The sequence below is a fragment of the Chiloscyllium punctatum genome, chromosome 1 (assembly GCF_047496795.1).
Source record: "Chiloscyllium punctatum isolate Juve2018m chromosome 1, sChiPun1.3, whole genome shotgun sequence".
Lineage (NCBI taxonomy): Eukaryota > Metazoa > Chordata > Chondrichthyes > Orectolobiformes > Hemiscylliidae > Chiloscyllium > Chiloscyllium punctatum.
This window is the reverse complement of record NC_092739.1, coordinates 91,979,701-91,995,098: the sequence shown is the minus strand read 5'-3', so window position 1 is coordinate 91,995,098 and position 15,398 is coordinate 91,979,701. Positions and strand designations below refer to the sequence as shown.

Genomic DNA, 15,398 nt, shown 5'->3' with positions numbered 1-15,398 from the left:
TCTTCAAAAGAATGCAGGTTTGTTGCTTCAAAGAAAAGGACCAACCTTATCTATCGGATCTGTTGTTTCAACTTTTTCCCAGCAATAGCATTCTCAGGCACTCAATTCCACTCTATCTTAATTCTTTGATTTCTGACCTAAGTGACTCACTTCAGTTCTAATGGCCTAGTGATTTCTTTCTAGTTCTACTGCCTTCAACCTTCTTTGATAGCTTGAAAGATTAAACACAATCTCTTTCTCACAACTTGAACTGCTGAAATAGCTTCAAGACATCATAAACCACTTTATCTTTTGTTGGAGTGAAAGTATTCTGCTACACAGAGAAATATGTTTCCTTTCATGGGGGGCATGGATAGGGTAAATAGACAAGGTATTTTCCCTGGGGTGAAATGGGATCCATAGCCAGAAGGCATAGGTTTAGGGTGAGAAGAGAAAAACTTAAAAAAGGATCTAAGGGGCAACTTTTTCCACATAGAGGGTGATGCATGTATGAAAAGAGCTGCCAGAGGAAGTGATGGAGGCTGGTACAATTACAACATTTAAAAGGCATCTGGATGGATATATGAATAAGGGAGGGTTTAGAGGGATGTGGGCCAAGAACTGGCAAATGGGACTAGATTAAGTGAGGATATCTGGTTAGCATGGACGAGTTGGAGCAAAGGATCTGCTTCCATATTATACTTCTCTATGACTCTATGAACTCAAACCACTATGGTCTATATTCCCTATATATCATAAACATTCAAGACTATAAACACTTCTTTGATCAACACAACAGGTATTCTGTTAGGCACTTAAGATAAATCTGCTTAGACAGGGTTGTTTAACTCATTGTTCCAAATGAGATAAGGATTTTTAAAAAATGAATTCACTGAACTGAAACCATCATCTATTTTACCTCTTTTTTTTTTGAAATCTACATTCTTTGATGACCATACTACTTTATTATAATACGGTCACACCACTGAAGCTCTCTGTATTATTGAATGAAATTTTGTCACAAATTGGATTTCTCACATTCATTTTTCTTCATTATTGAAAACTGCGAAGCCTTTTCTGAATCGTCTAGGTTTATGCATATGACTAACTTCCCGTGATTCCCACAAACTGATAGTGAGGTAAACAGTTGGGTTTGGATGGTAAAAGATTCATTAAAAGAGATTTCATTAACATCTTTGCTAAATTATTGTTCTACCTTCTCCATGATGGTATGGCTCTATGCAAGCCTTTGATAGGAAGAAATCTGCAGATTGTTTGGCATAAACTATTGCCATGCCCCACAGCAACAAATTTCGACAAAGTGAAAGAGGAGAATGATGAGTATTGTTGAAGTCAAATGCAGAATTACAATGTTGTCACAGAGTACACCTGATCTGCAACTTGGAGAACGTGTGGATTGGCGATCAGAATCATCAAGACCAGGTTCTCAAGAGAACACTACACTATAATAATGTTGTGTGAGGACAGAAAAACAGAATTGTGTGAATAAACGGAATGCACTAGTTACTACAAGGAGGCAACCATCTGAACAGTTGACCATTTCTTCAAGAAATCTGGAAGATGTTTTGTACAGTCAGTTGGCATTGTATAATTATTCTGTCTAATAGAGCTAAGACAGCTTGAATTCTTAATCATCAAGAGAGCGGAGAACAATGTTCCCTCTAAGTTTAGTTGTTACTTCATGGATTTCAGAGTTCTTTGTATGGTACATTTAAATGTGAGTGGACGTCATACGGCAGAAGGTGGAGTGTGTGTGGAATGTCTCAGTGATCATGCATCTTACAGGGAACATTGGCCTTGAAGGCCACCAGCTAGATTGATGAAACCATAATGGGAATGGGAGGCAACCTCTACACTGGTTGGAGTCATGCAAAAAAGAAAATGGCTTTGATTGTTTGATATCAGTTATCTCAGTTCCAGGATACCTCAGTAGGTGTTTCTCAGGGTAGTGTCCCAGGCCCAATATCTTCAGCTGCTTCATAATGAATATCACTCCATCAATAATCTTCCTTCTATCAATAATCTCTCCATCAGTACATCAGAAGTGGGCATGATTATTAATGATTGTAGAATGTTCAGCGCCATTTGCAAGTTTTCAGTTTCGAAGTAGTCCATATCCATGTGCAGCAGGACCTGAAAATACCCAGGTTTGGGCTGACGAGTGCCAATTAATGTGTCTGCCATGCACATGCCTCCCAATGATCATCAACAAGAGAGAAACTGACCAACCGCTTCTTGACATTCAATGGCATTACCATTAACAAATCCTCAACTTTCAGCATTCTGGAGATCATCATTGATCAGAAACTGAACTGGCTGGCCATAATAAATATTGTGGCTGCAAGAGCAGGTTATAAACAGGGAGTCCTGCATAGAATAAGTTTCTTCCTGACTCCCCAAAGCTTGTTCATGATATACAAGGCCCAAAGCACGTGTGTGCTGGAATGCATATCACTTGCCTGGATGAATATAGTTCCAACAATACTCATGAAGTTATGCACTTTTTCCCACCCTCAGTGCTTGTCTTTATAGTCTTCCTTATTAATATTTCTAGTCCCTCTGTTCTCTTCATCACCTTTGCTATTCTTTACTCCTTATTTCTCACCAGAGTCTTTGACTCTCAACTTTTGCTTCTTTTCTTATGCTCTCATCGATCAATAGACCTCTGTCCCTAATTCTCCCAGTTGCACAACCAGACTGCCATTAGATTTTGGCTCTTTATCTAAACAAAGATACACTTACAGTGGAGGCAGTTCAAAGAAGATTCACCAGGTTTACCCTGGTTGTGGAGGACTGTTGGGAAGAGAGGTTGAATAGGTTGGGTCTGTATTCATTGGATTTTAGAATGAGAGGTGGCCTTCTTGAGACATAGGTTCTTGGGGGACTTTACAAAATATATGTGGAAAGGTTGTTTACCTTTCTGGGAGCGTCTAGGACCAGAGAGCATGGTCTTAGAATAAAACAAATGAGAAATTTCTTTTCTCAGGGTCATGAATTGTGGGATTTCACTGTATTTGTAAATTTTACTGCAGAGCATTGTAGAACCTGGGACATTAATTATATCTAAGACAAAGATGGATTTTTAATCAACAAGTAAGTTGAGGGTTATGGGGAAAAGACTGGAAAGTGGAGTTGAGGGTTATCAGATCAGCCATGATATCATTGAATGGCAGAGGATAGAATGGACTGAATGGCTTCTGCTCCTACATTTTATGAACTTCGTTATGGCCTTTCTCCACTTTTCCATCCTTGGTTGTGATAAACCTGCTTTCAACCAATGGACTATACTAGTTAGTCTTCTTAGTAACAGAATTGAATTAGATTGTGATTTTTTTTGTGTCTTCAGATCATTTACTCAAAATGTCATTTTTTTTTCTATTTCACTAGCTGTGGAAGAGGCTGGAGGGGACTCTTACAAATACAGTTTAAGGGTAAGTTGGACTGTTTACAAACTTACACTTGTTGAGAGCAATTTATTTATTAAGGGACAACTATTATTCGCTCCAATTAATCATCTGACCATCAGTATAACTGCACTAGGAGGATTCTTTCAAGAATCCTACATTCTGGAATAGTGTCTGAGGATTAGAAAACTACCAGATTAGATGGATTGCAACTTTGTCACCTGTGATTTCAATGAGTTTTCTTGTAGCTAAATTGTTATACAATTGGCCAATCAGCACAGATCTTAAAATTCACATACTTGCCCTGACTATTGACCCACAGATTCCTTTCCCCTTGTCCAATCTGAATGTAAAAATCTACTGCCTCAGCCAACTTCATCGAATTTAGACAAGTGGATATGTTATTTGATCAGCCAAATACTAATTGACAAGTTGTGGATAATTCTTGTATGTTTCGTACAGAGAGATTCATGCAACTTAATGAGGCCTTTTAAATGAAACTTAATCATATTTTCCTTTACAGATTTGGAGATGCTGGTGTTGGACTGGGGTGTACAAAGTTAAAGATCACACAACACCAGGTTATAGGCCAACAGGTTTAATTGGAAGCACTAGCTTTCGGAACGTCGCTCCTTCATCAGATGGTTGTCCTTCATCAGGCACAACCATCTGATGAAGGAGCGACGCTCCGAAAGCTAGTGCTTCCAGTTAAACCTATTGGACTATAACCTGGTGTTGTGTGATTTTTAACTTCCTTTACAGATTCTGCTCTAAAAGTGAAATTCCCATTGCAAGTCATCTTTCTTGGTTGGCAATAAAACTAGATAATTGAACCTGAGGGAGGAAGAAATGCCCATTTTCACATTGAGTGTGGCTGCCCTTGTCATCAAAGTCACATTTGACTGAGTGTACGTTCAAGATCCCAAGCAAAACTGGAGTCAGTAGCAATCAGTGGAAATCTCTCTGCTGACTAGAATCATATTTGGCATAAAGGAAGGTCACTAATGATTGCACAGTACTTTGCATGCTACAGACTTCTCAGAATGAAGCAGTCCATGTCCAAATATCTGGACAGTATCCAGGCTTGGGCTAACAAGGGACAAATAACATCTGCTGCACAAGCACCAGGCGCTGACTGTATCCAGCAAGGGTGAATCTAACCATCATCCTTCGGGATTACCACTGAAGAGAAACTAAACTGCACTAATCATATCGATACTATAAATACAAGAGCAGCTCTTGGAATCTTACAGCAAATAATTCACCTCCTGACTCACAATCTCTACAGCACAAGTCAAGAGTATGATGAAATAGCCATTATTTGCCTGGAGTGAAGCTCCAACAGATTTAAGAAGTTTGCCACTATCCAGGACAAATCAACCCGTTGCATTGGCACCATATCCACAAACTCTCAGTCCTTTCTACTCTGGTCAGTAGCAGTAGTGTATACCATCTACAAGATACATTATAGAATTTCACCTAGGCTGTTTGGATAGCACCTTCCAACACAACCATAACAATTTTTAGAATTTCCTTCTAAATACTGGCACCAGGTTCTGTATACTCGTTACTCAACAGGACTCTTCTTACTGCACCTTGCAAAGCTATGAACTCTTTGACCCAAAAGGAAAAGGGCAGCAAATGTATGACAACTTACAAGATCCCCTCCAAACCACTCACCTTCCTAATTTTGAAATATACTGGCATTCCTTCACTGTTGCTGAGTCAAGTTACTGGAATTCCCTTTCTAGCACCATTGTGAGTCTAGCTGCATGAAAGGACTGCAGTGGCTCAAGAAGGCAACTCACCACTACCTTTCAAGGGCAACTACGCATGGGCAATAAATGTGGCCTAGTCAGTAGTACCCACATCTCTTAAATGAATGTGAAAAGACTGTTCCAACAACTGAATGTTAATAACTAGAGGGTATACCATTAATGAATTGGTAAAAAGAAAACAAAATTGATGTGAATAACTGTTTTTATAACAAGTGGTTAGGACTAGAATGTATTGCCAAAGTATGTGGTGGTTAGCAATTCAGTCGTTGCCTACAGAATGGCATTGGATAAATACTTGATGGAGAATTGTTGCCTGAATGTGTAGAAAGAGTAGAGACATGGGATTACTAACTGGATTGTTATTTGAAAGAACTCCACAGACTTTCTGGGATAAGTTTCCACTTTGTAGATTATGCTGTGATGTTCAAAGAGAAAAATCTGAAAGTTTCCACCGGGTAAATTTACAAATAAAAATAATACGCTCAGTTCCTCCACTTCCCAAACCCTTAGAATTGAAATTAGGTTTCATAAAACACTGCATATTCTCATTATTTTGTAAATTTTTTTGGTTTTTTTTAGCCATGTACAGAAGTCCTGTTTTTGGACATATTTCACGAATATAGCCAAACACTCACCCCTGTGTTGTTAGAAATGGTTCAAAATCTACATGGTAAGTTTTGTTATATTTTAAAAATAGATACTTAATTTAAATGTGACATAATATTTTGTCAGAATATTTTGATAAGTGCTTTCAAGTGTCTCAAACTAAAATTTGTAAAATGGAAAGTCCCCTATTGGCACCATATTATTCAAATTCAGATTACATGCAAATGTTTTTTGTTTATTGAACAAAATTGTTGGGATATTTTTCTGTGTGAATTTTTTTCATAGATGTCATTTATATCCAAGGATGTATCAAAATAATTATGCACACTAACAGTATGTTAGAATTTCAACCAATCTTTCTTTTATTTGTTCAAGGGATAAGTGTGTCAATGGCAGGGCCAGTGCTTTGTGCTCATCTGTAATTGTCCTTGGAAATGTTGTGGTGTGCCACAATGTGGTGTGATTGTGCTATCTGTCTGGTGTAGGTATTCCTACAGTATTGCTAGGAGAGAGTTTCAGTCTATTGATGCAACTACAGTGAAAGAGAAAAAAACGTATTTACCAATCAAGATGTTTTGTGACTTGTTAGTGTGGGGTTGGGAGGCATACTGTGCACCTACTGCCCTTATCTTACCCTGTGGAAGAAGCTGTAGAGTATTACTTGCGCTTCCTTTGAAGTTGATAAACCTGACAAGCGTGATGCAATGTCTGTGCTGCTTCTCACCACATAAGAGGTTTAATGGATTCACCCTACAGATGAACAGAAAACACTTCGTGTAATCACGTTATTTAATTGTAAGAGGGGTTGGGTCGGGGCTGGTTGGTTATTAGGAGTATCAAATTTGACAAGTGGAAGAGATTGATAATTTCAGGCGGGTGTCAGTTGTCAGGGCTTCGGTTGGAGGGGGTGGGGGTTGGTGGAGGGGTGTAGGTGGCAGGCAGTTCAATACTTATGCAGAGGTTAGAATAGATTTTTAATTCACTAACCTTTTGTTGGTTAAGTGTTTTGGTTCACTGAGCCAGAATTATTCTATGTTTCTGACTTTGAGGGGTTTTTATTTTGCAAAGGATTCCAGATGCTCATTGGAAGTTTTAATTTTCCAGGTAGTTCCATTTGAATCAACTATGTCAGGGATTCTTGACATGTATTTTCAGTCTACGCTGCTCGAATGACTCTGATCCTTGGAATATTTGGGATTATATATCATGGAGATCTATTTCATTGGGAATACAATGTGGAATACATGTTTATGATACTATGCTATTTGTATACTATTCCTAAGTTAAAAATAAGTACCAAATTTTGTTGACTATTAGAAGGTAACAAAAAAGAAGCAAGCTAACTCCATTGAGGGCTAAATTCCATGCTTTCTAACTTTTTTTATTCTTTATTTCTGTACTTGATTGTATTTGCACTCACTTGAAGTAAAGAAAAGCAAAATGCCATTAATGTTATTTGGAACCATTTTAGTGTGAAAGGGTGAGACAAGGTGGAATTTTTAAAGTGCATCCAGGAGACCTTTTTGTGCCAGTACACACGTAGTCCTATTGAAGATGGGGTAGTGCTAATCCAAGGGAAGGAAGCTGGTCAAATGGCTGAAGTTTCAGTGGTTCGGGACAGTGACTACAACCTTCTAAGTTTCAAAGTCAGGAGAAGGGATAGGGATAATGCAGAAGTTAGGTATCTAAATTGGGCATTTCAATGTTATTAGACTGGATCTGGAAAAGTAGACTGGGAGCAGCTGCTTGCAGGTAAGTTTACATTTGGAAAGTGGGAGTCATTTAAAGTTGTGTAATGAGAATTCAGTGCTAGCGTGTAAGGGTAAGAATGAAGGGTATGAGCAGTAGGTCTTGTGAACCCTGGACGTCAAGGGATAGTGAGAGTTTGATAAAGAAAAAAGAAGGAAGCATGTGTTAGATAGCGTGCATTAAAAATACAGAGGCCCTTCAAAAGTGCTGAAAGTTTAGGAGGGTGCTTTAAAAAAACAATTAGAGGGTAGTAATGGGCCACAAAATATCTTTGGAAAACCAGAAGACATTTTCTAAGTATATTAAGGGTTAGAGGATTACCAGGGAAAGAGTGGGGCTTTTTTGAGACCAAAGGGGCAATTTGTGTGTGGAACCAGAGGATGTAGGTGAGGTCTGAAATGAATATTTCTTATTTGTATTCACAGTGGGTATTATTTGCGATGGTGTGGTCATCACAGCATTGGAAGGACCTGAGTATGTAAAGATAATTAAGGAAATGGTTTTAGATGTTTTGTTGGGGATGGCGAATGTTGTTCCTTTGTTCAAGAAGGGCAGCAGGGGTAGGCCAGGTATTATAGACCTGTTAGTCTGACATGAGTGGTAGGGAAATTATTGGAAAAATTCATAAGACAGGATAAATGAAGACTTGGAAAAGTGAGGATTGATCAGCGATGGTCAAAATGGATTTATGAGAGGGAGATACTGTCTGACTAATTTAATTGAGTTTTCGACTAAATGTACTGATGAGGGTTTTTTGTTGTAATTGGAAGCCTGTGCCCAGCAGTGTACCACAGGTTTCAGGTCTGGGACTCTTGCTGTTTGTTATATCCGTTAACGACTTTGATATGAATGTAGCAGACATGAAAATTAATGGTGCTGTAGACCGTGAGGAAGATGGTCTCAGGGTACAATCTTACATTGGTCAGCTAGTAGATTATGCAGAACATTGACAAATAGAATGAATCCTTATGTATGTGAGATGATGCATTTTGGGAGGACCAGTAAGTGAATGATGTATACAATGAATGGTGGGTTCCTGGGGAGTACTGAGGAACTTGGAGACCTCAGGGCACAAGCCCATAGATTTGGGATGCTTACCTGCATTAGTTGGGGTGTAGAATATAAAGGACCAAGGAAGTCTTGTTACAGTTACATAAAACATTGGTTAGTTCCACTGATGCAATACTTCGTGCAGTTCTGGTCACCACACCATTGGAAGGACATGATTGCATTGGAGGGGATGAAGATTCAGCAGGATGTTGCCTGGATGGAAAGTCTCCATTATGATGTGTTTGTTTTCTTTGGCACAGAGGAGACGGAGATGGGATCTGATTGAGGCAAAAAATATGAGAGGGATGGGCAGGGTTGATCATCTTATCCCTGTGGCAGACATGTCTAAAACTAGAGGGCATAAGTTTAAAGGAGGAGTATGTGGTTTAGAGGAGATCTAAAAAGAGGTTCTATTTTTACCCATATAGATTGCGCTGCCTCAAAGGGTGGTGGAGGCACGTACTCTCTCAATAATTAAGAAACATCTGGGTGAGTTCTTAAAATTCCAGGGCATAGTAGGCTATGTACCAAGTGCAGGTAAATAAGATTAGTGTAGTTTGTTGTTTGTTAGTCAGCATTGATACAGTGGGCTAAAAGGTCGATTTGTATACTGTATGACTGTGACTCTATAATCTGAAAACATGTTCTTGGTATTTTTCAGGACCATCTGATGTCGATAATACTGTTAATCTAGTGATCAAAGATGCTGGTATGTTATGTTTTGCAGTATTTTTTCAGCTCAATCAAGAGACAGTATATTCCTTTTAGGATGAAAGGAAAGGCTGGTAGGGAGAGGGAGTGCTGGATGACGAAAGAAATTGAGGGTTTAGGTAAGAGTGGTGCTGGAAAAGCACAGCAGGTCAGGCAGCATCTGAGGAGCAGGAAAATCGACATTTCAGGCAAAAGCCCTTCATCAGGATGAAACTTTGATTTTCCTGCTCCTTGGAATGCTGCCTGACTTGCTGTGCTTTTCCAGCACCACTCTTACCTAACGTCTGGTTTCCAGCATCTGCAGTCCTCACTTTTGCCTGAAGAAATTGAGGGTTTGGTTAAGGAAAAGAAGGAAGCATATGCCAGGTAGAGACAGGATAGATCGAGTGAATACTTAAAGGAGTATAAAGGCAATAGGAGTATACTTAAAAAGGGAAATCAGGAGGGCAAAAAGGGGACATGAGATAGCTTTACATAGAACATAGAAAAATACAGCGCAGTACAGGCCCTTCGGCCCTCGATGTTGCGCCGATCCAAGCCCACCTAACCTACACTAGCCCACTATCCTCCATATGCCTATCCCATGCCTGTTTAAATGCCCATAAAGAGAGAGAGTCCACCACCTCTACTGGTAGGGCATTCAATGAACTCACGACTCGCTGAGTAAAGAACCTACCCCTAACATCTGTCCTATACCTACTACCCCTTAATTTAAAGCTATGCCCCCTGGTAATAGCTGACTCCATACGTGGAAAAAGGATCTCATGGTCAACCCTATCTAAACCCCTAATCATCTTGTACACCTCTATCAAGTCACCCCTAAACCTTCTTTTCTCCAATGAAAACAGCCCCAAGTGCCTCAGCCTTTCCTCATACGATTTTCCTATCATACCAGGCAACATCCTGGTAAACCTCTTCTGCACCCGTTCCAGTGCCTCCACATCCTTCCTATCGTATGGCGACCAAAACTGCACAGAATACTCCAGATGCGGCCGCACCAGAGTCTTATACAACTGCAACATGACCTCAGGACTCCGGAACTCAATTCCTCTACCAATAAAAGCCAGTATGCCATATGCCTTCTTTACCGCACTATTTACCTGGGTGGCAACTTTCAGAGATCTGAGTAAATGGACACCAAGATCCCTCTGCTTATCCACGCTACCAAGTATCCGATCATTAGCCCAGTACCCCATCTTTTTGTTACTCATGCCAAAGTGAATCACCTCACACTTACCCACATTGAACTCCTTTTGCCACTTTTCTGCCCAGCTCTGCAGCTTCTCTATATCCCGCTGTAACCTGACACATCCTTTCTCACTGTCAACAACTCCACCGACTTTCATATCATCCGCAAACTTGCTCACCCAACCTTCTAGCCCCTCCTCCAGGTCATTTAAAAAAATAATAAACAGCAATGGTCCCAAAACAGATCCTTGCGGAACACTGCTAGTAACTGCACTCCAAGATGAACCTTTACCATCAACTACTATCCTCTGTCTTCTTCCAGCCAGCCAATTCCTAATCCAAACCTCCAACTCACCCTCCATGCCATACCTCCGTATTTTTTGCAGTAGCCTACCATGGGGAACCTTATCAAACGCCTTACTAAAATCCATATACACCACATCTACCGCTTTACCCTCGTCCACCTCCTTAGTCACCTTCTCAAAGAATTCAATAAGGTTTGTGAGGCACGATCTGCCCTTCACAAAACCATGCTGACTATCCTTGATCACATTATTCCTATCCAGATGTTCATAAATCCTATCTCTTACAATTCTCTCTAAGACTTTGCCCACAACAGAAGTGAGGCTCACCGGCCTATAGTTACTAGGGTTATCCCTACTCCCCTTCTTGAACGAGGGAACCACATTTGCTATACTCCAGTCTTCTGGCACTATTCCTGTAGACAACGAGGACATAAAAATCAAGGCCAATTGCTCTGCAATCTCCTCACTTGCTTCCCAGAGAATCCTAGGATAAATGCCATCAGGCCCAGGGGACTTATCTATTTTCACCCTTTCCAGAATTTCCAACACCTCTTCCCTACATACCTCAAAGCCGTCCATTCTAATTAATTGTGACTCAGTATTCACATCGACAACAATGTCCTGTTCCTGAGTGAATACTCACGAAAAGTATTCATTCAGTGTCTCCCCAATCTCTTCAGCCTCCACACGCAACTTCCCACTACTATCCTTGACTGGGCCTATTCCTACCCTAGTCATTCTTTTATTCCTGACATACCTATAGAAAGCCTTTGGGTTTTCCCTAATCCTACCAACTAAGGACTTTTCATGTCCCCTCCATGCTGCTCTTAGCTCTCTCTTCTGATCCTTCCTGGCTACCATATAACTCTCAATCGCCCCAATTGAACCTTCACGCCTCATCTTTACATAGGCCGCCCTCTTCCCTTTAACAAGGTATTCCAATTCCTTATTAAACCACGGCTCCCTCACACAACCCTTTCCTCCCTGCCTGACAGGTACATACTTATTAAGGACACTCAATAGTTGCTCCTTGAACAAGCTCTACATATCAATTGCACCCTTGCCTTGAAGCTACTTTTCCAAGCCACGCATCCTAAGTCGTGCCTCACCACATCATAATTTCCCTGCCCCCAGCTATAACTCTTGCCCTGCAATGCACACTTGTCCCTCTCCATCACTGGAGTAAAAGTCACGGAATTGTGGTCACTGTCCCCAAAGTGCTCACCTACCTCCAATTCTAACACCTGGCCTGGTTCGTTACCCAGAACCTAATCCAGTATGGCCTCACCTCTTGTTGGCATGTCTACATATTGTGTCAAGAAACCCTCCTGCACACATTGGGCAAACAGCGACCCATGTAATGAACTCGAGCTATAGCTTTCCCAGTCAATATCAGGAAAGTTAAAGTCCCCCATAACAACCACCCTATTACTTTCACTCTTCTCCTGAATCATCCTCGCAATTCTTTCTTCTACGTCTCTTGAACTTTTAGAATTCCTGTAGAAAACTCCTAACAGGGTGACCTCACCTTTCCTCTTCCTAACCTCAGGCAAATAGAGTTATGGAGAATCCAAGGGGTTTATACAACTACATTAAGGACAAAAGGGTAACTAGGGAGGGAATAGGGCCCCTCAAAGATCAGCAAGGCGGCCTTTGTGTGGAGCTGCGGGGGATGGAGGAAGATACTAAATGAATATTTTGCATCTGTATTTACTGTGGAAAAGGACATGGAAGATATAAAATGTAGGGAAAAAGATGGTGATATCTTGAACAATGTCCATACTACAGAGGACGAAGTGCTGGATGTCTTGAAATGCACAAAAGTGGATAAATCCCCGAGACCTGGTCAGGTGTACTCTTGTACTCTGTGGGAAGCTAGGGAAGTGATTGCTGAGCCTCTTGCTGAGATATTTATATCATCCATAGTCACAGGTGAGGTGCCGAAGATTGGCTAATGTGGTGCCACTGTTTAAGAAAGGTGCTAAGGGCAAGCCAGGGAACTATAGACCAGTGAGCCCGACGTCAGTGGTGGGCAAGTTGTTGGAGGGAATCCTGAGGGAACGGATGTATGTGTATTTGGAAAGGCAAAGACTGATTAGGGATAGTCCACATGGCTTTGTGCATGTGAAATCATGTCTCAGAAACTTGATTGAATTTTTTGGAAAAGTAACAAAGAGGATTGATGTGGGTAGAGCGGTAGACATTATCTATATGCTCTTCAGTAAGGCATTCAACAAGGTTCCCTGTGGGAGACTGGTTAGCAAGGTTAGATCTCATGGAATACAGGGAGAACTAGCCATATGGATACTGAATTGGATTGAAGGTAAAAGGCAGAGGGTTGTGTTTCAGACTGGAGACCTGTGACCATTGGAGTGCCACAAGGATCAGTGCTAGATCCACTACTTTTCATCATTTGTATAAATGATATGGATATGAGCATAAGAGGTATAATTCGTAAGTTTGCAGATGACACCAAAATTGGAGGTGTAGTGGACAGCGAAGAAGGTTACCTCGGATTACAGCGGGATCTTGATCAAGTGGGCCAATGGGCTGAAAAGTGGCAGATGGAGTTTAATTTAGATAAATGTGAGGTGCTTCATTTTGGGAAAGCAAATCTTAGCAGGACTTATACACTTAATGATAAGGTCCTTGGAGTGCAGGTTCATAGCACCTTGAAAGTAGAGTCGCAAGTAGATAGGATAGTGAAGAAGGTGTTTGGTATGCTTTCCTTTATTGGTCAGAGTATTGAGTACAGGAGTTGGGAGGTCATGTTGCAGCTGTACAGGATATTGGTTAGGCCATTTTGGACTATTGTGTGCAATTAAGGTCTCCTTCCTATTGAAAGGATGTTATGAAACTTGAAAGGGTTCAGAAAAGATTTACAAGAATGTTGCCAGGGTTGGAGGATTTGAGCTATAGGGAGAGGCTGAACAGGCTGGGGCTGTTTTCCCTGGAGTGTCGGAAGCTGAGGGGTGACCTGATAGAGGTTTGTGAAACCTTGAGTAGAGTAAATAGGCAAAGTCTTTTCTCTGTGGTGGGGGAGTCCAGAACTAGAGGGCATAGGTTTAAGGTGAGAGGGGAAAGATATAAAAGAGACCTCAGGAGCAACGTTTTCATGCAGAGGGTAGTACGTGTATGGAATGAGCTGCCAGAGGAAGTGATGGAAGCCAATGCAATTGCAATATTTAAAAGGCATCTGGATGGGTATTTGAAAAGGAAGGGTTTGGAGGGATATGGGCCAGGTGCTGGCAGGTGAGACTAGATTGGGTTGGATATCTGGTCGGCATGGATGAGTTGGACCGAAGGGTCTATTTCCATGCTGTCCACCTCTATGACTCTGACTCATAGTACTGTGGTTAGATTCAGTGTTATTGATTTTCATTATATGTTTTATTTTGAAGAAATTACATTGAATTGAACACAAGATAATTTAAGAATGATTTGTCAAGACCTTCTGTAGAAGTAGAAAACATAAACTATGCACTTTATATTAGTGTTAATAAATTAAATTTATTATGAAATTATTTTATATTGTTGATGCTTCATTTTTCTTAATAGTGTACAATGCAATTGGATTAGCAGCCTATGAACTTTTTGATAGTGTTGACTTTGACCAGTGGTTCAAGAACCACTTACTGGCTGAATTACAGGTTACTCACATAAGGTAAGCTGTTGTTGTTTAACTCACTTAAGAATCTATTCTTTAGGTGTTTAAAGACATGTCTAGTGGGATATTGAAGTGTTCGTACAATGATCTTTAGTTTCTTAATTCTGTCTTTGCAGTTAGTAATTGTCTCTTTTGGGTTATTTCAGTTTCACCTTCTTCTGTCTTTGTAATCCCTTCCACTTTGGCATTATCTTTCTCAGTTTGGACAATGGAATGTCTAACCTATGGATATTAGGTACAAATATAATTGGAATCTGTCTGTGTTAATGTAATAGGATTGCTATCCAAACAATGTGATGAAAATATGATGTTGCTTCTGAAAGCAAATCTGCACATTAACGGTTTTGCTCGACTAGTAAGATATTGTTATTTATATTGTGAAATAATTTTACCATCAATAGAAAGATGATGGCAACCAAAACCATGTTTAGTTTGAGAATTATCCATTGTTTTTTTCTATTATATCTTCTAAATCAATTTCTGTAGTTGGTGTGCCAAAGACCTTTACCAATGCTGTTGTTGCAGCATCAAATATTTGAAACTACATTTACATGCAGCCTGACCTTGGGAAAGTAAACTAAATGCCATAAACTAAATGTTTATAAACTAAACTAAATGTTTCTATGTTACTGTAGATCATTGAAAATAAGATGATCCCTGTCTTAGATGCCAAAATACATGTTTAGACTGATATTTTGTCCATAATTAATGCTTCATTTTTCACCTAATAAATTTAGGACTAAATTCTTCTTATGAGTTGTCTTCAATTTTTCAGTTTAGAAATTAATGTTTAGGTTTATGCTCAGTTCAAAAGTTGGTACATGGAACCAAGTAGACGAAATGGACCGTATCACCAAGATGAGGTTGAGTCCGTGATTAAGGAAGCAAATGTAATGTTATCATTTATCTCAAGAGGGTTGGAATATAAAAGCAATGATGT

The 15,398-nt window shown here is 40.1% G+C and overlaps 1 protein-coding gene across 1 annotated transcript in view; it reads left to right on the top strand.

Moving 5' to 3' along the window:
* Window positions 1-15,398, top strand: part of ipo11 (importin 11) — a 410,923-nt gene that overhangs the window by 108,898 nt on the left and 286,627 nt on the right. Inside the window, exons 11-14 of the mRNA XM_072570976.1 lie at window positions 3,388-3,431; window positions 5,762-5,852; window positions 9,249-9,296; window positions 14,350-14,455. Of these exons, the coding sequence (XP_072427077.1) occupies window positions 3,388-3,431; window positions 5,762-5,852; window positions 9,249-9,296; window positions 14,350-14,455 (289 nt within the window). The remainder of the gene's footprint in view (window positions 1-3,387; window positions 3,432-5,761; window positions 5,853-9,248; window positions 9,297-14,349; window positions 14,456-15,398) is intronic.